This window comes from Argentina anserina, chromosome 5, assembly GCF_933775445.1.
Source record: "Argentina anserina chromosome 5, drPotAnse1.1, whole genome shotgun sequence".
NCBI lineage: Eukaryota > Viridiplantae > Streptophyta > Magnoliopsida > Rosales > Rosaceae > Argentina > Argentina anserina.
The window spans coordinates 24,611,223-24,631,680 of NC_065876.1; the positions used below are offsets into that span (position 1 = coordinate 24,611,223).

At 36.0% G+C, this 20,458-nt stretch overlaps 1 protein-coding gene across 1 annotated transcript; it reads left to right on the top strand.

Annotated features, from left to right (window-relative positions):
- Nucleotides 1-15,196: 15,196 nt before the first annotated feature.
- On the top strand, nt 15,197-18,484 carry LOC126796137 (ubiquitin-fold modifier-conjugating enzyme 1). The gene is made up of 3 exons (XM_050522907.1): nt 15,197-15,612; nt 15,711-15,772; nt 18,220-18,484. The coding sequence occupies exons 1-3, from the start codon at nt 15,280-15,282 to the stop codon at nt 18,347-18,349; spliced, it is 525 nt and encodes a 174-aa protein (XP_050378864.1). The 5' UTR covers nt 15,197-15,279; the 3' UTR covers nt 18,350-18,484.
- The last annotated feature ends 1,974 nt before the right edge of the window (nt 18,485-20,458 follow it).

The window sequence follows — 20,458 nt, forward strand, 5'->3', positions numbered from 1 at the left end:
GCGGTGACAACCTTGCCTGCTACTTTGTCAGTTTATACTGCAAAGGAGTGGTTCGGCATACTTCGTATGGCAACAGATCGGGACTTTCCTCCACCTTGTCCTATTCATCAGTCCCAGATTTTGAGGATTGGAGTTTCGGAGAGGGCAGTTGGTTCAAGAGGTCAACGACCCTTCACGGGAACAGATGATCTCTTGGGTCGAATTCAGATCTGGGATCTTGGATCATGGGTGATATAGATCTTAAAATCTGGTTTTTGGGACAGGAGGCTTATGAATGCATAAATTACGTCTTCCTTTATTTTATATTACAAGCCCTTTAAAATAGGCGTTTAAAGCATTTACAATACAAACTGAAATAACGTTTCTTTTTAAAACGGCTCTTCATTATTCAAACTTATGTTATAAAGAAAAACTAAAATTTGAATACATTAGTATGCAATATAAGGTTTTCTTACGATTTGTTCTATAAGTCCGGTATTATACTTGTAATGGGTTTGATAAAGAGGGTGAGTTAAATTCAGTAGGTTAACTAACATTCTAATAAGAATTTTATTTTCAAACACAATCAATAAAATCACATTACGAGTAAGCAATGCATGAATATGATGTTCACTCTCAACCCTGCATCACTCTCAAATCTATAAATTTTCTCTTTTGTTAGTTATCTTGTAAAACTCATGGCCTCCAAACCCGAAACCCTACAAGATCATTTTATCGACGTCCACCGTTGAAGGGGCTTGCTTTTCCCAAATCTATGCACATATGGGTTGACCATGAATTTTGGATACTCCATGAGTAAACTCAACTATACAAGGGTTTTTAATAACAAATTTCATATCCCAACACTCATACTTCTTTCTACTTCCAACTCACTCTTTCCTACAACGAGAATATATATGTCCATGCATCACATACTTGCAAGCAAGAACATATACTCTCCAAAATAACTTTATAATATTGGTTCAAAGGAAAAACACATGCTTTCCAGACATAGATATTTTTGTATCTAAACAATGTTTTTAAAACACTCAACATTTAAATCAAACAATGTCAAGCATATCACACAATTGCACATATAAACATACCTCATCAAACCCTACCTCGTAATTCCTAGAACAAACTCGAGATCCGACTTTCCTCCTATACTTGAGGATCACCAAGAACGTCTCCGGAACCTTACCGAAGGAGTAAGCACATACACAACAGTGGATAAAACTAAAATTAGTAATATTTTCATTTTAGACTATATGACAAAAGTAATTGTGAATCAAGACCTCTACTTAGTAATCATACCAAAACACATAAAACATGAATTACTATATAAAGAAATACACTAAGGAACACTACTAGACGACCTCAGTTGCAGCTGAATCAAGGACCCATTTTAAAAACAAAATTCATGTTTTTCCAAGTTTAAAGTAGTTAGAGACTCAATGACTTTAGCTTCATTTTTAAATAACATAAGACTAGTAAAATCTATTGATCTAAGACCTAATTTGATATGAGCACTTTGTGCGACGTTCTTAACATGTTTTTACATCCAGTTGTACTTTGCTTAACTCTTATTATTGTAGTATTGAGTCATTTAGTCGAGTTAGGAGTCTATAGTGGCGTTGGTTGCATTTTGGTGTTAAAACAGGTTGAAAACACAGAAATTGTCGAGAGTCCTGTTTAGAGTAGGATTCCTTGTGTAACTAGGAAACCTAGTTAAATTAGGAGTCTTCATTAATCAGCATTTCTCTAACATTTTTGATATATTGAGAATCCTACTTGCATTAGGAATCTTTTTTAGACTAGAAAACGTATTATTTAGGAAAGTCCTACTTGAACTGAAATGCTTATTCTGTAACTTTTCTAATCTTACTCTCATATTCTAGTAACTTACTTGATCTTTTTATATGAATTATCTTGTCTTTATTCTTTTCTTTTATTATTTTCAGATTTAAAAAGATGAGATTGTGTAGCTAGAATGAAGAAACAAATAGAGAAAAAGGAGCAAAAGAGGAAAATAAAGAAAGAAGAAGACACTTAAAAAATGAGAAAAAGAAGAAATTTATCAAACGAGATTGCACTCACCAATGACAAAAATAAGTGAAAGAAAAAGAGAGAAAGAAAAATGAAGAGAAAAAAGGAGATAATGCAAGAGAGAGAAAATGAGATACCTAAAAAGAAGAAAAAGAAAGAATTTATCAAAGGAGATTGCACCCACCAATGACAAAAATAAGTGAAAGAAATTGAGGAGAAAAAAAATGAAGAGAGTAAAAAGTTATAATGCAAGAGAGAAAGAAGGAGACACATAAAAAGGAGAAAATGAATGAATTTATCAAATGATATTGCATCCACCAATGACAAAAATAAGTGAAAGAAATTGAGGAGAAAAAGTCAAAGCTATAATATTCAAGGAGCCAAAACTCTTCTATAAATAGCACATCATTCACACACAAAAAAATCAACACTTCTCATTAGCATTCAAGAGTTAAATGTAATAACCCGAATTTTTAGAAACTAAATGTCGAGTATTTTCAAAGTGTTAAACTTGTGAAATTAATTCAAGACGACAATGGGAGGTTTGCGACATTTCGAAACGAAAACGGAAACGTTCTCGGATCGTTTAATTAGAAAACGTAACGTTACCGCAACGTATAGATCGACTTTTATTCCGTCGCTCGGTTGTGAAAACTTCATTCACGAAAGTCGTAGAGCTCATCGATACGAATTCGTGGACACGTCATGCGTTCAAATCAGACGTCGGACGCGAAAGTTATTAACGTCGGAAGTTCGTTTCCGATTTTGGAAATAGTATAAAAGGAAGGAGAGGAGATTAAAAATCAGAAAATCCGATTTTTCTAAAAATCAGCTCGGGTACTGTTCACCCGAGCTCGGGCACTGTTCACCCGACCCAAAAACCTTCTCCGGCCGATTTCTCCACCATCCGACGTCGCCTCGTGTCGTGCCACCTATCAAACTGACGGGCTCGACGAGCTCCATCTTTTGGGCTACGCCTTGCACTCTGGCGACAACCACACACGGTGTAGCAACCACCGGAAGTTACTGCTGTGGCGGCGCCGCCTCCTCCGGCCACTATGGCTCGAGATTCTTAGGGGGTTTTGCTTGTCTCAGTCCCAGCAACATTCCCACAAAAGGAATCGAGCCAAATCGAAGCGTAAGTACCCGAATCAAAATTTCAATTTCTAGGGTTTGTGAATAGTGCCGATTTCATGTTCTTCGTTGTTTGGACTGTTTAGACTCGGATTTAGACCTTGGTGTCAACTAGGAAGTTGTTGGAAATGTTGTTTAGGTTGTGGTGGTGAAATTTGGTGATGATTGGTGGCGGTCGGTGAACAGTAACGCCGAATGAATAGTAACTATGAATAGTAACTCCGCATAAATAGTGATCTGTAACAGTACCTGTGAATAGTGATCTGTAACAGTAAATGTGAACAGTGCATGGTAAAACAGTGATTAGTAAACATGAACAGTGTTCCGTTAACAATGTTTTATGAATAACATTTAGCTGTGCTGAACTCGTCACCTGATATTTTAAGTATCATTTTCTAAGCATTTATCGTGCTATTAGGTGACTGACGAAACGAGTGAGGAAATTACTTTCAGGGTTGTGGAAGTTGCACGCAGGAAAGAAGGTGAGTAAAATCTCACATATTTACGAATCTACCCTTGCGGAGATTCAAGATTTTACAAGAGTTTTTAATATTGAATTACGACATGTATACGATATAGTGGATATATATATATATATTGTATAAATGGTAATAAGTACATATATATATATAGTTTGCTATATTATATACTGTTATAAATTCATTGGGATTTGTCATTTCGATGACGAGAATTAAATATTGAGCATGTGATTTAATTTGTACAATATGAGGTATGATTATTGTACGTGGTTTTAACATGGTGTTTGTTAAAACGTTTTGTCTTCGGACGAGTTTTGTTTTCGAATGAGTTTTGTCTTCGGACGTGTTTATGAAATATGACATGTATATGATATAATGGATTATATATATATATTGTATAAATGGTAAATATGTACATATATATATATAGTTTGCTATATAATATACTGTTATGATTTTATCGTGTTTTATGTCATTTTGATGACGAGATTTATATATGGAGCATGTGATTTTGATTTGTACAATATGATGTGAGATTATTGTACGTGATTTTAACATGGAGATTGTTAAAATGTTGATTTGTCTTCGGACTTGATTTTTGGTACAATATGATGTGAGATTATTGTACGTGATTTTAACATTGAGATTGTTAAAATGTTGATTTGTCTTCGGACGTGATTTGGTACAATATGATGTGAGATTATTGTACGTGATTTTAACATTGAGATTGTTAAAATGTTGATTTTTCTTCGGACGTGATTTGGTACAATATGATGTGAGATTATTGTACGTGTTTGGCAAGTCGGAACCTAGCCTTTGGCCGGGCGAAAGTTACGATACAGTTAGAGCTCTAGTCTGTCTGCCTTAGTACTGCATGTGAGGTAACGGGTGGTTATCTGCTCATGGGTACTCAGTTTATTTTGGATGTTGGGTAGCGGGTGGCTATCCAATATCAGCGGTGTATTACGAGAGGGGTAACAGATGTATACCAGCGCTCTTGGTACCCGTATTATAAATGCATTGGGTAACCAGAAGGGTTACTTAATTTTCTCATGAGCGTTTCATTTCATATTTCTTTGGGACAACCAGATGGGCTGTCCATTGACTCATGAGGGCATTTATAGTTGTTGTTTTGTGATCTTTCGTATATTTTGATATGCGAATTATATTTTGATTTTACTCATACGAGCTATAAGCTTACCGGGTTTGTGTTTACAATCCCGGTGCACCAATTCGATGGTGTAGGGGATAATTCCGCAGGTGCTGATTAGTGGAGGTTGAGTGACGACTACAGAGGCTCGAAGTCGTTCGTATCCTACTTGTGGTGAGGTTTTAGCGTGGATTTGTGTGTGAGAATTTGTGTAATATCATTTGTGAGATTTGTGAGTGATTTGTGAGGATTATTACATTTCCATTTTGTGTATGGATTATAAATTTGGGTTGTAATAATTGGTTGTCTGAGTTGTATTGAGAACTCAGAATTGATCCGCTGTTACACTTTAATGATTTCGATTTATTTGAGATTATTTTGTGTTTAACGACTTTAGAATTTTGAGTTTTTAAGCTCGAAATTTTGGGGTCGTTACAGTTGGTATCAGAGCCTAAGTGTGTATTTGGCGATTATCAATATCATCCCGGAGCGATGATCCGACTGCAGGCGGGCACCCATCACATGCTCCTCGGTATTGATATGTCGTCGGGTACGCGAGAGTGTTAGGAGCCATACCTTATGGTTTGGTCATGTAGGGAGTATTGTGATGATACTCCGATGATTCACTTTCTTCTGAAATTTCATGATTGATATCAGTTGGATCTATTTTGTCGAATTCGAGACTTCACATATATGACTGAGTGTTAATTGTTGAATTGTGATGAATTTGGAAAATGGCCGAGGACGGACGAGAGGTCGAGGCCGAGTTAGGGCTGCAGGCTGAGTCCGCAATGTGGAGAACCTTTATGAGGAGGCTGCTCCACTGGAAAGACAAGTTAATCTTGTTGCTATCGTTAGAGACGATAGTCGTGTGTTGAGGTTGATCAAGGACATGAGTGAGCTGCTAGTGCTGTCATTTCATGACGCTTGGATCATATGGTAGCGGACCATTGGATCGGAGTATTGGGACTTACTTGGTGATGATTGAGTACTTTGAGTTAGAGAAGAGGATGATAGCCACATTCATTTATTGATAGTTGGCAGTGGAGGGGTTAGGATTGATTCCTACGCCTATGGGAAACTCTTTATGTGTCACTTCGCTTTCGGAGTGTTCCTCGAAATTGGAGACAATGAAAGGCTTGTCCTATTGTATTGGAAGTAGAGAGTTCTCTGCTTATTTGATAGTGATTCCGGACCACACTATGATGTGATCTGAGGAATTGATTGGTTGAGGCCGCAGTACACGGTGATTGATTGTGTTGACATGATGAGTTCTTTCATAGACCCAGGAAACCAGAGTTTCGTATCTGTGCCTCGAGTCGGATAATGCCATGATAGCTAGAGTCTTGGCAAATGTGGAGTTTGTGGATCTAGAAGTAGCTATCACAGACATTGTTCTACTATTCGAGTATAGTGAGGTGTTTCAGGAGATACTGAGTTACCTTCTTCGAGAGTTGGTGATTTCTTTATTGATGATGTTCTTGGAATAGCATCTGTATCAAAGGCGCCTTATGGGATTGGGAAAGAACGAGTTTAAAGAATTGAAAGAGCAGATAGATGACATATTAGACCTAGGGTTCATCAAACCTAGTGTCTCAGCTTGAGTTGTGCCGGTGTTATTCGTGAATAAAAAAGAAGTCCCATGCGGTTGAGTGTGAATTATAGGGGAATGATTAAGGTGACCATCAAGACTATGTATCATTTACCTAGGATTGATGATGTGTGTGATACCTCCTTAAGGTGGTGATACAATTATTAAACTGAGATTCACATTACGTCGTTGTTGCGTTTCAACTCGTTTTGTTTCGGACATTGACAATTGAAGTTACACATTGTTCTTGGCTGAGCAAGAAATCTAATGTGTTAGAGAAATTTCATTTTGACGTCACGAATTAATTATTTTGCTAGATGAGCATTTAATTGAGAACGCTGATCTTTCAGGATTTAATTATTTTGGTGTTGGGGATTGGAACTTCACAATGCCACAGGTCCAAATGAGACGCAATGGCGGTGAAGTAACTCTATTGAAGGTAAGGTATGAGATGACCTTAGCTTAATGATGTTTTAACGATTTGGTCGTGACAAGTACCTTCAAACTGGTAGAGAAATGGTTGAGGACTAAATTTTCTTTTCAAGTGCAAGTGGCGTTAATGTTGGAGACTTAGAGGTTCTTTTCCTCTATGCATCAGATCGTTTATTGTTGGATAAGGAGAAGTTGACTGAAGTGTTCAACAAGGGATAAATTTTACAATAAAGAGTATCCAATTATATTACTGCTTGCAGAGAAGTTATTTTGGCCGAATGCGTTGGCCATGAGAGTTCTTAATGAAAGTAAAGAAATAACTGTTTAGAGTGGTGGTATAGCGATCATTTTGGGTTAGTTTTGAGGAGATGGTGTACCTAATATCGGGTTCTGTTGAAGTAATTACTAAACTTATTAGTACTACAATGGTGGGAGAAACCAATATCTTAGATGATGCACTGGGGCATTTGTGTGGGACCGTATGTCATGCATTTGAGGCATGTATGAACCAGGGGGTAAAGTATATCTCAGTTGTGGTCGTGTTGGATTTTGCGCTGTAAAGTTCACCTAATTTTCATGTTCCACCATTGTGAGATAAATACATTCTTTGTCTGAACCCCAAATTGTGGCATACCACTCATGTAAGCAAGAAGTTGTAATTAATTTTCGACGGTAAGTTTTGGTGAGTGTGATGGGATGCGTGATGCGGTCATTCTTGTGGTGGCGGTAGAGGTTCTCTACTGCCTTATGCGTATATTAGTCGATTCTCTGGTGAAATTTTTTAGAGTAATTCTTAATCCAAGGTGGTGTTCTGTGGTGGTTGTGAACTCAATGAGTTAAGATTTCTTTATCGTGTTGCCGATACAAATATGGTACTTGAGTGGGTATCATGCACGGCAACTTTTTATGGTTATAATAAGATGATCATGAAAGGAGATTATTTTGTTGATTGGAAGGAATGGTAGGTTCGTTATTCTAGCAATGCATTGTGGTGAAGTCATGAAGGTATTGTCGTGATAAAGCACGTTTATTTGAAAACCACTATGTGTGATGAAAGTAGTAGGCATGTGTTAATCATTGATTTGACTCATGTTAGATGTTGAGAGTTTTGACCATGCTTAGTGGTAGGAGCTAACTCATGACTTGAGGATAGTCTGTCAAATCGCAAGAGAGTGGTGAACTAGACAAGAGAGGGCGTCGACGCCTCCATGCTGAAAACATCATTATGTTTCGGGAGGATGATTATATTTTGAGTAGCTCACATGCGACTATTATTGTTAGGACATGTGACAGATTGTCTGATGGAGGAGGTTTGAGGTAACGGAAGATAGGTTGAGAGCTTGTATGCTGGATTTTAAGGTAGCTGTGAAATCATTTGAGATTGATTGAGTTCGCCTACAACAACAGTTACCATTCCAGCATCGGCATGGTACCCTATGAGGCACTTAAGGTAGACCATGTCGATCACCTATCTGTTGGGCCAAAGTTGGGTGTAGTGAGATTTGACAAGCAAAAAAAAAGTTGGCCGAGGTATGTTGGGCCTTTGAGATTCTTGAGAAGGTGGGAAAACTAGCCTTGCCTACTAGCATGTCGGACATTCACAATGTCTACTACATTTCCATGTTGAGGAAGTATGATCCTGATGTGTCGCATATGTGATCGATCATAACACCATTGAGGTGAAGGAAAATACCACTTTTGTTTTGAGCCGGTTTGTATTTTGAATAGATCCACAAAGAAGCTTTGGAGGAAGGAAGTGGAGCTAGTCAAGGTATTGTAGAGCCATCATGATGAAGGTGATGCATCATGGAAGCTAGGGTCGGATATGAAGACGAGATACCCACAGTTGTTTATTGAGTGAACTTGAATTTCGGGACGAAATTCCTTTTAAGGGGGATAAAATGTAATAACCTGAATTTTTAGAAACTAAATGTCGAGTATTTTCAAAGTGTTAAACTTGTGAAATTAATTCAAGACGACAATTGGAGGTTTGCGACATTTCGAAACGAAAACGGAAACGTTCTCGGATCGTTTAATTAGAAAACGTAATGTTACCGCAACGTATAGATCGACTTTTATTCCGTCGCTCGGTTGTGAAAACTTCATTCACGAAAGTCGTAGAGCTCATCGATACGAATTCGTGGACACGTCATGCGTTCAAATCGGACGTCGGACGCGAAAGTTATTAACGTCGGAAGTTCGTTTCCGATTTTGGAAATAGTATAAAAGGAAGGAGAGGAGATTAAAAATCAGAAAATCAGATTTTTCTAAAAATCAGCTCGGATACTGTTCACCCGAGCTCGGGCACTGTTCACCCGACCCAAAAACCTTCTCCGGCCGATTTCTCCACCATCCGACGTCGCCTCGTGTCGTGCCACCTATCAAACTGACGGGCTCGACGAGCTCCATCTTTTGGGCTACCCCTTGCACTCCGGCGACAACCACACACGGTGTAGCAACCACCGGAAGTTACTGCTGTGGCGGCGCCGCCTCCTCCGGCCACCATGGCTCGAGATTCTTGGGGGGTTTTGCTTGTCTCAGTCCCAGCAACATTCCCACAAAAGGAATCGAGCCAAATCGAAGTGTAAGTACCCGAATCAAAATTTCAATTTCTAGGGTTTGTGAATAGTGCCGATTTCATGTTCTTCATTGTTTGGACTGTTTAGACTCGGATTTAGACCTTGGTGTCAACTAGGAAGTTGTTGGAAATGTTGTTTAGGTTGTGGTGGTGAAATTTGGTGATGATTGGTGGCTATCGGTGAACAGTAACGCAGAATGAATAGTAACTGTGAATAGTAACTCCGCATAAATAGTGATGTGTAACAGTACCTGTGAATAGTGATCCGTAACAGTAAAATGTGAACAGTGCATGATAAACAGTGATTAGTAAACATGAACAGTGTTCTGTTAACAATGTTTTATGAACAACATTTAGCTGTGCTGAACTCGTCACCTGATATTTTAAGTATCATTTTCTAAGCATTTATCGTGCTATTAGGTGACTGACGAAACGAGTGAGGAAATTACTTTCAGGGTCGTGGAAGTTGCACGCAGGAAGGAATGTGAGTAAAATCTCACATATTTACGAATCTACCCTTGCGGAGATTCAAGATTTTACAAGATTTTTTAATATTGAATTACGACATGTATACGATATAGTGGATATATATATATATATATATATTGTATAAATGGTAATAAGTACATATATATATAGTTTGCTATATTATATACTGTTATAAATTCATTGGGATTTGTCATTTCGATGACGAGAATTAAATATTTAGCATGTGATTTAATTTGTACAATATGAGGTATGATTATTATACGTGGTTTTAACATGGTGTTTGTTAAAACGTTTTGTCTTCGGACGAGTTTTGTTTTCGAATGAGTTTTGTCTTCGGACATGTTTATGAAATATGACATGTATATGATATAATGGATTATATATATATTGTATAAATGGTAAATATGTACATATATATATATATAGTTTGCTATATAATATACTGTTATGATTTTATCGTGTTTTATGTCATTTTGATGACGAGATTTATATATGGAGCATATGATTTTGATTTGTACAATATGATGTGAGATTATTGTACGTGATTTTAACATGGAGATTGTTAAAATGTTGATTTGTCTTCGGACTTGATTTTTGGTACAATATGATGTGAGATTATTGTACGTGATTTTAACATGGAGATTGTTAAAATGTTGATTTGTCTTCGGACGTGATTTGGTACAATATGATGTGAGATTATTGTACGTGATTTTAACATTGAGATTGTTAAAATGTTGATTTGTCTTCGGACGTGATTTGGTACAATATGATGTGAGATTATTGTACGTGTTTGGCAAGTCGGAACCTAGCCTTTGGCCGGGCGAAAGTTACGATACAGTTAGAGCTCTAGTCTGTTTGCCTTAGTACTGCATGTGAGGTAACGGGTGGTTATCTGCTCATGGGTACTCAGTTTATTTTGGATGTTGGGTAGCGGGTGGCTATCCAATATCAGCGGTGTATTACGAGAGGGGTAACAGATGTGTACCAGTGCTCTTGGTACCCGTATTATAAATGCATTGGGTAACCAGAAGGGTTACTTAATTTTCTCATGAGCGTTTCATTTCATATTTCTTTGGGACAACCAGATGGGTTGTCCATTGACTCATGAGGGCATTTATAGTTGTTGTTTTGTGATCTTTCGTATATTTTGATATGCGAATTATATTTTGATTTTACTCATACGAGCTATAAGCTTACCGGGTTTGTGTTTACAATCCCGTTGCATCAATTCGATGGTGTAGGGGATAATTCCGCAGGTGCTGATTAGTGGAGGTTGAGTGACGACTACAGAGACTCGAAGTCGTTCGTATCCTACTTGTGGTGAGGTTTTAGCGTGGATTTGTGTGTGAGAATTTGTGTAATATCATTTGTGAGATTTGTGAGTGATTTGTGAGGATTATTACATTTCCATTTTGTGTATGGATTATAAATTTGGGTTGTAATAATTGGTTGTCTGAGTTGTATTGAGAACTCAGAATTGATCCGCTGTTACACTTTAATGATTTCGATTTATTTGAGATTATTTTGTGTTTAACGACTTTAGAATTTTGAGTTTTTAAGCTCGAAATTTTGGGGTCGTTACATTAAAACTCTACCAAAACACCACCATAAACTTCCCTCACAAATTAGCCAAGCCGTCCACCCAAAAACCGTCATCATCTCCACCGAGTTTCACTTATTTCAGCCGTATCTCTAAGGTTTCTACAATGTGTGATTCTCGTAACTCATCTCCATGGCTTCGTCTATTTGTGTTAATATATAATTTTTTGTCTATGATGATTGTAAGTTGTTATTTATGTGGAAATATTGGTTTTATATTTATTTTAGAATTTTCAGATTGTATTTGATATGTTTTTGAGACTATGCCGAATCTATGTTCTTATAATTATTGAAGTTTGTTATTTCTATTGTTGTGTTCTAATCATCTTTCTTATACTTTTAGATAATTTTCAGATATGTGTATATGAATTTAGTCATTGGATGCAGTCCTTAAGATTGTGCTTGAGTGCTAGATTCATCAACCATATTGACACAAATCGAATCATGCCCTAAGTAGGTTCGGTTTGTGTTGATTAAAAGTGGAGAATTCTGAAAATTTACATGTGAAACCATGGTGGGTGACGTCATACATAAAACATGTCTCCAACAAAGATTTAGTGCTTAAATATAATCTTGTATGATTTCTACTCTAAGTGTTGTTAAACTTGATTGCATGCAATTTAGGTGAGACCCTAAGTCAACCTAAACGTCAATAGAAATCTTGCATGATTAGATGTTCCCCTAAGACTCTAATTGTATTAGTATCTAAAAGTATGTAATCAGATGAATTAGAATGCATGATAAAACCAAACTTGTAATTATATGGTGCATTGGTGAATTTGGTTTAGTTTGGTAAAAATAAGTCGATCATGTAAATAGTAATTTAGGTTTTATTTTAGTAGTTAATAATCAATCTCAAACCCCACATTATTTGTTAACACTAAAAGTTTAGAGTTCCATTCAATTCCCCGGACTGAACGATCTCTGCTTATTTTATACTAACGATGACATTTTGCAGAGTTTATTATAGACATTTTAATTAACGCCTATCATAATTGAAAGATGACACTACAAGCTTTAAGTACATAGTTTATAATCTAAAAAAAAACTCTAAGCAGATAGTTATGATCTTTCAAAGTTGTGGCAAAATAAACAAAAACCTAGATTTCCAGTTTTGCTAAAAAAATGGTTGATTTCGGGAAAACTTTTGGCATGGCAAGCATTGTCCAAATCTAGTGATTCTTGAACGTACATAAATCTTAAACAATGAGATTTTCAGATATACTTTTAGATTTCAAAACAAAGATATGAGCTAAAAAATATCTCAATTCAAAGTTGGCACAAAAATAAGTTTTATGGAAAATTTCCATATTTGTTTCAACTCCCTTTAAATCAAGTTTTGAGGTAACAAATGAAGCTTAAATGATTCGAAAAGAGTATTTGAATATAGTATCCCAAAACCTATAAACAGTTTAAACTTCACGACCCAAGAATCACATGCATCATAAAATTGATTAGAACACCAAAAACTCAAGAACAATGTTCTTGAGATGCAACCACAATCAGGCCAAAAACTTAATGCATATAATCAATTTCTCAAATTAGATAACATATTTAGGTATGAAACAAGAAAACAAGAGGAAATCAAATGAATCTAAGAACAAATATCTAACTTTTGGTCTACAGCTATCAAGATAATTAAACTACCTTAAGATGAAGAATACTAGGTTCTTAGTTCCCAAACTCCTTCCAATTTTCAGTCTCCCTCTACTTTCCCTCTGCCTCACTCCCTCTCTCAATATATCAGAGAAACTACTGACTCTATTTGGCCAATTATAATGGACTTGAGATTGACTCTCCCTTCCTCCAATCTCATTTCTCATCTAAATCCACATTATACTTTCAAAATCAGTTTTCAAGAAGACACCTCATGATTAAACATTCCCACAAAAAAAGGCCAAGCGTACCTCATACTCTAGCGTATCTCAGACTCTCCGCTCTTGTATTTTTTTTCTTCAAAAAAGATAATTAAAATGCAAATAAAATTTATTTAGTCCTAATAAACAAAAATGCAGACTTATGGTGTTATAATAGAGTTGGCTGAAAAATGCATGACACCGCCAAAGGTGGTGGTGCTCGGAAAATTGTCAGAATCTCACTTTTTACTCTTATTGTTAAAATATTCTACAAAATATGGAAATAAATTAGTCCATATTAAATTAAGTAAATAGAACAAATAAATTCAATATTTTAGGCCATAAGAATGTATGAGAACTATGATCCAATATGCACCTAATGTCCTAAAGTTTCTCAATCGCTGGATAATCAATTAATCATCCAATAGTGTAGATCTAAAAGCCTTGACACTCTATATTCGTCGTCGTCTTCTTCTTCACTCTTCTTTGACATTTGTTGTCGCATTTTGCTCACATGGAGTTCATCTATCTCTTTCTCTCTAATTTTTAGTCTTACGTGTTCAATTTTTGGTTTTAGCCTATTTCTTTCTCTCTATAGTCTAATAATCTTTGGATACCATTTTGAAAACAATATCAAACAACACTATTTTGATTTTCTAGAATTCATCTTTAAAATTTTTATTACAAATTTATGGCAGTTTAGAGGTCTAGTCTCATGTGTGGATGAGAAATAAATTCTCGTGTCTCCTTTATTTTCATTTTCATCTCTATTTTTTCATTTCAACTAATTTATTTTAATTTAAATCACCAACAAATAGAAAACCATAGTAGTTGAATGAGGTGTCCAATATCGACTAATAACCAACAAAAAATGGGACATAAAAGGGAGCTTCTATTAATACCTTCTAAAATAGCACTTGGACCTCCATCTTTTTTTTTCTAGACAGTTTTGACTTAGTTAATGCATATGAAATTACCAAAAATATTTAACAATAAAAATATAAGAAGAGAAATAATTCTTTACTTATCTATTATAAAATACAAAAAATGTAGATAATTATATTTTATATTTATTGATAGATAATCCAAAATGGGATATCAAATTGCATTAAATGATTTAATTGATTACCTTCATTTTTGATAAACATCATTAGTAAAAAATTTAATGTAGTTGATAAACATCAAATTGAATGTATACGATTTAATGTATAAACTATATAAATATATAGAATTTCTCATAAACTTCGATTTGAGCAAAAAATAAATAAAACTCGTTCGTTAGAGGTTAGAATATTTCATATACGTTAATGAACAAAACTTGTTAATTAGAGGTTAAAATATTTTATATACATTGATGTTACTATTAATGAATGAAAAATATAGTTTACCAATTTATTATGAATTTAGAAAATGAGTGGAAGAGTGATCGAATTAATTTGAGAAGATAGTTTGTGTGATTATTATGTATTTTTCGAGTTGTATATAATAAATGAATTTAAAATAGAGTGGGAAAAAAATTAATAGATAGTAGTATGATAATGAGAATTTTAGGAAAATTTTAGAGGTATAAATAAATATTTTATGTAACTATAAAAACAAAATGAAAATCTACTGTATAAGAATGTCTAAATTTCGTTTTTCGAAATATAAATAGAAACTTCGACATAAAATGCTTAAAAGTAAGCAATAAGATTGAAGAAAACTAAAATGTCAACTATACCCTCCAAAGTGTCACAACTGTGCCCGTGGAATATATACAACTAATACAAGTAATACAACTTTGGCTCTGGAATATATACCCAGAAAAGTGTGACAACTCACGAGTCACGACTATATTCCTACAGAAGAGAGAGAAGAGAGAGAGAGAGAGAGAGAGAGAGAGAGAGAGAGCGTTACATTCACAGAGAGCACAATCCCCAATTCGGTCTTAGGGTTTCTGCTCAACAATGGAGGGTTGGGACCCGAACACGAAGTCGACTCTAACCCAGATCCCGCTCCTGACCACCAAGGCCGGGCCGAGAGACGGGCCGGCGTGGACCCAGCGGCTCAAAGAGGAATATAAATCGCTGATCGCCTACACCCAGATGAACAAGTCCAACGACAACGATTGGTTCCGAATCTCCGCCGCCAATCCGGAGGGGACACGTTGGACCGGGAAATGCTGGTACGTCCATAACCTCCTCAAGTACGAGTTCGACCTCCAGTTTGACATTCCGGTCACGTACCCTGCCACCGCGCCGGAGCTCGAGCTGCCTCAGCTCGATGGAAAAACCCAAAAGGTCCTCGCTTTTTTGTTTTGATTTTACGATTTTGCCATTGGGTTTGGTTTTTGTTTATGAGGAGTCGGGGTTTTGAGTTTCTGTGTGGTTTTGTGCAGATGTATAGAGGAGGGAAGATTTGCTTGACTGTGCATTTCAAGCCGCTTTGGGCCAAAAACTGGTACTTTTACTTTTTTTTCTTTCTCGAAGTTTCGATTAGTTTGTGTGTATATTGAGTTATAGTGGTACCCTTGTGTTTGCTGCAAAATACGGCTTGATTGTTTGATTAGGGGCTGTCTAGTAGAGTGGTAAAGTAGCTGGAGCTTCGTTTGTTTATCCTTGTGTGTGAGTCTTGAAAAACGTTTTAACTGCATTGTATTAGTTGCGGAAGACTGTGGAAAAGGGAAACTTTAAGGTCATATTGTGGATGAGAACTACTTGAACTTCTTAGGTTTATGGAGATTGAAATGAGAGTACCGTGAATGTAGGCTAAAAATATCGGCTGCCATGCTATTTAAAAATTATGAAGAGAAGTTATAAGCTCTTAAGGTCCAAATGTATGCTACTTGAGCCACAAAAGACTTATCAAAGAATGAAGACTCTGTAGGTAACAAGGAAAATCACCCGTTAAATGTATGGTCCATCATTAAGGGCTTAGTAGATCAATGTGTTTTGCATTTTCCTCAATGGTATGCGAGCAAGATGTTTGTTGCACGACCAAACATTGGAAAGGGATGCTGATGTTGTGAGGGGGTATGTCAAGAGTAGTAAGTGCTAAGGCAATCATCATGTGATGCATGTTGGGTACGAGCAACTTTTTCTTCTCCCTAGGAAGACAACTTTCTGGTCTCACACCCGTGAGCAATAAACAAACATGGGCTTATAGGAAGTTGTTGGCAGTGCAAATGTAGTGATGAAGGCCATAGTAACTAGAAATCTGCAGTTAGCCTGTCATTGTAATTAGAAATCTGCAGTTAGCCTGTCATTGTAATTAGAAATCTGCAGTTAGCTTGACTTTGTAATTAGAAATCTATATGGTCCTAGAGCAACTTGATCTCAACATATAGAAATTCTTCTATTGACTTGAGATTATTCTGACATAACTTGTTTTCTGGGTAAAGATTGTTTTTTTACTGGTTTTTTTTTCTGATTTTTCCCAACTTGAAACAAAGCAATTTATCAAACAACAATTTCAAATCCATCAATATTTTAATCCCAGTTCTATGAGCTCACTGGATTACTCTATTTTGAAGATTCGGGTTTAAAGTTATGACCTTTTGCCTTGATATTGAAATTTCCATAATCGGAAGAAGCATTCAAGACCCAACCTTTGATGAGAGAGAGAGGACGCAGAGATTTGGGTTTATTTTTACTGGGAGGTTGTGAGGATGGAAGAGAGAGACTGATGGTCGACAAATTCTTTTCTTTCATACAGGGGACGAGAATTTGGTCCAAAGAAAAAAAAGGAAGTTGGGAGTAAAGAGAGTTAGAAGTAATTTTGGCCGTTTATTAGTAATGGATGGTCAAGATCCTTTTATTAGGCAATATTAGGAGACACTTGTTAGGAGAGGATCTCAGTCCTCTATCCATTGATCTGGGACTTTGGCTTTTGAGTTTAGGGGGAGAACTAATTGACTTGGGGGTGGAGTGTTTACATATAACTGTTGATGGTAACCATAATCTATAAGTGATGCAAGGAGATGTAGGCTATAAACTTCTTGGAAATTCCTGTGTATACTTTAGTAGATTATTAAGTGAGTCTACTTAATATTTAATTTTGGAACAGTAGGGCCATAAATGGAAATGGGAAGCCCACTCTCTTACAGTTCTTGCTTGAGCAGTTGTCCTGGAGAACTTGGAGAGGTTAACACTTATTACATAACGTAGTTCGGGTACTTGTTGACATTGCCAAATTGCTCTTGATTGTGGTTGAAGGTATTTAGAGGGATTGTCTTCTTTGTTAAATTAGAGTTGGACGAAGGCCTGTAGACAAAATTGAGGACAATTCAGGGAACATTATATTTAATGCCCATTTTGCATATGAGTTTCTATAGAAAGCTGGGACTTTCCTCATATTGATTAGTTAGAAGCTTGCTCTGTACTTGTCAAGTTTTAGTTGTATTTCTTGTAGCTCTAAATACAAATTGATAATTATTTTAGCTGCAAATTCATTGTTAGAATTGGATGCCCCACGTGAACATGTAGGATAACAAAATACAAGGCTTCCTTTGCTACATAATCTGGAAGACAAAACTTACATTTGATAAAAACATTCATGAGTCATGAACAAGATACATGCATCATATGTATTTTGGATGACATCATAGTGACTTCATAGAAAAATTTCAGAGATGCAACAATATAGCTTGAAAACAATTAAACAAATAAACAAATTTGAGCGATGAAAGTTTGGTTTTTCATGACGTTCTGATGGTAATGAATTACTAGGAAATTTTGGTTTTTATATCCAATAAACTGGAAACATTGGTGGAAACAAAGGCATTGAATGTTGATCAGTTTAGTTACTCTATCTTTTTATTGTTAGTACTATTGATAACTTCCTTTTCACTTTATTGGAGTTATGGCTTTGGGTACTCATGTACTAAACTCTCTCTAATGTTAATGCAGCCCTAGATTTGGTATAGCACATGCTCTTTGTTTGGGTCTTGCTCCATGGCTTGCGGCAGAGATTCCCATCCTTGTGGATTCTGGTATGGTTAAGCACAAAGATGATGCGGCGACATCGGCTGAATCTTAGTTGTAAACTGTAATGGTAAAGTTGTAAGAACTGTTGAGCCATAAATAGCAATTTACTGCAATTGAGCTGTGAGGATTATAACTTTAGTCCTCAGATAAACTACATCTTCAAGTCAATACACATACTCTTGAATTATCCCCTTTCATTTCTGAAATGCTATGATTGAGTACCATATTACTGATGTTTGAGTTAGGTTTTGATGATCTCTATCTGGGCATCTGGTCACTTCTTTGGTTTCTGATGATGCCAGGGAGCAGATTGACACCTTGGGAGGTTGCTCTCTAATGTTTCTGAGTAATTAACTGTATCATTCTTTGGTGTTCTCACCGCCAAAAAGCATCCATATTGGTAGCTTTCTTCCTCCAAATCAGGATCAGTAACAAGGTTCTTTCCAAGACAAGACGTGACAGAAAACTTAAGGTCAATAATCCGGTCTCTAAACCAACAAAAAGAGACTTTCATATGAGTCATTTTTAGCACGCAAATTCATCTCTAGATTTAAGGCCTAGTTTGAGACAGTTGTGCTGTGAGCAAAATGACTTTTAAAGCAGCTGTGAGAGGAAGCAGTTAAGGTATTTGGTAAACTGTTTTCGGAAAGTGATGTTGGAATATATAATTACTATATAAGACATGAATGCTAAATTATAATGTAACTTTCAAGTTTCTAACTATTATACATTTAAAAATTATTTCTCTCGGTATATTATTGAAAAAAAAATTCTCTTGGTTAATTTATCTCTTTATATAGTTAATTTTCTTTTATATCAATTGTTAAAGATAATTCTTTTATTTTTTCATTAAGCTCTTATCTCTCTTTTGTCGAGATCCACCCCGCATGTTAAAATGAAATTATAGATTCAAAAAGGAGGAGAGATAGGCTGAAGAGGATGGAGGTTGGACCAATGAATTAATGCATGGGTGTGGTTTGAATTATGGGTCAATGCATAGGTTAATTTAAAGTCTCAAATAACTATCAAATTTTTAGGTTCAATGTAATTTTTAGATAAGACAAGGAGAAAATAAGTAGTTAAAGAAGTTCATTTAATCAACCTTCGTGTTTTTCATCTAGTTCTGCAAAGCGGTTTCCAAAAGCTACCCTATAACAGCTTTTGATTTCCTGTTGTTGGCAACAACGCTTTTACCCAAAAACCAAAATCTTAAACTTACCAAACATTTCCACTGAATGTCAAAAGCGCTTTTAGTCCAAAAGCCGGGTCCAAAAGCTACCCCAAATTGGTCCTAAATAACACAAAGCTATTGTACTAACAAGATATAAGTTGTTGATACATTTACAGATGATCGAATTTATTAAGAAAGTAATCAAACATGCAATGATAATTCCAAAAGCACACTTCCGGCCACCTAAGTCGAGCATTTTAGACCATGTGGTGCCAGATAGAAGAAAGCCATATACACAGTAACTATTGTAAGTTTATCACTGCTTAGTTAAAGGAGGCAACTTAGTAGTAAGCTTGTATCAGAAAAAACTTAGAAGTAAGCATAACATTCTCTGGAAAAGTTTGCCAATAAAATGATCAGAAGTCACGTTTTGCTTTACTATATATGAAGTGCTCTCATGATCTCATCTCAAATTTTTTCTGTGTTTATACCAGGTTATGCCAAAGACTTCTATTTTATTGAAAATAGGGAGACAATTTCACCTTTGATGCATGATGGAATAATTATGTATTATTGAATGATATGAGAGCCTATATATTAGGCATTACAAAAACCACAATCCCGTAGGATTCGAAGTCATAATCTATTACGGAGATGATAATCTATCTCCTAACATGAAACCTATTAGGCTAAGACACATACAAAGGTAGAATAGTAATTTTCTCGGAACACTCCCCCTTGTGTCGCATGCCTAGGTTGCATGGCGCACAACGTGGCCTCGGTAAAAACCTTGTGAAGCAAAACAAAAACCTCTTGGGTAAAACAAAAGCTTGATCGAAGGGAAAAAGAGCACAACACACCAACTATTTAAAAGATCTTGACATGTGATGTAGACTCCACCTGAAGTCTACCAAACTCTAAAGTTCCGATAAACGATGCATGCCAATGCTCTTCACATGTTTCACAAAAGTAGATTTAGGCAAAGACTTG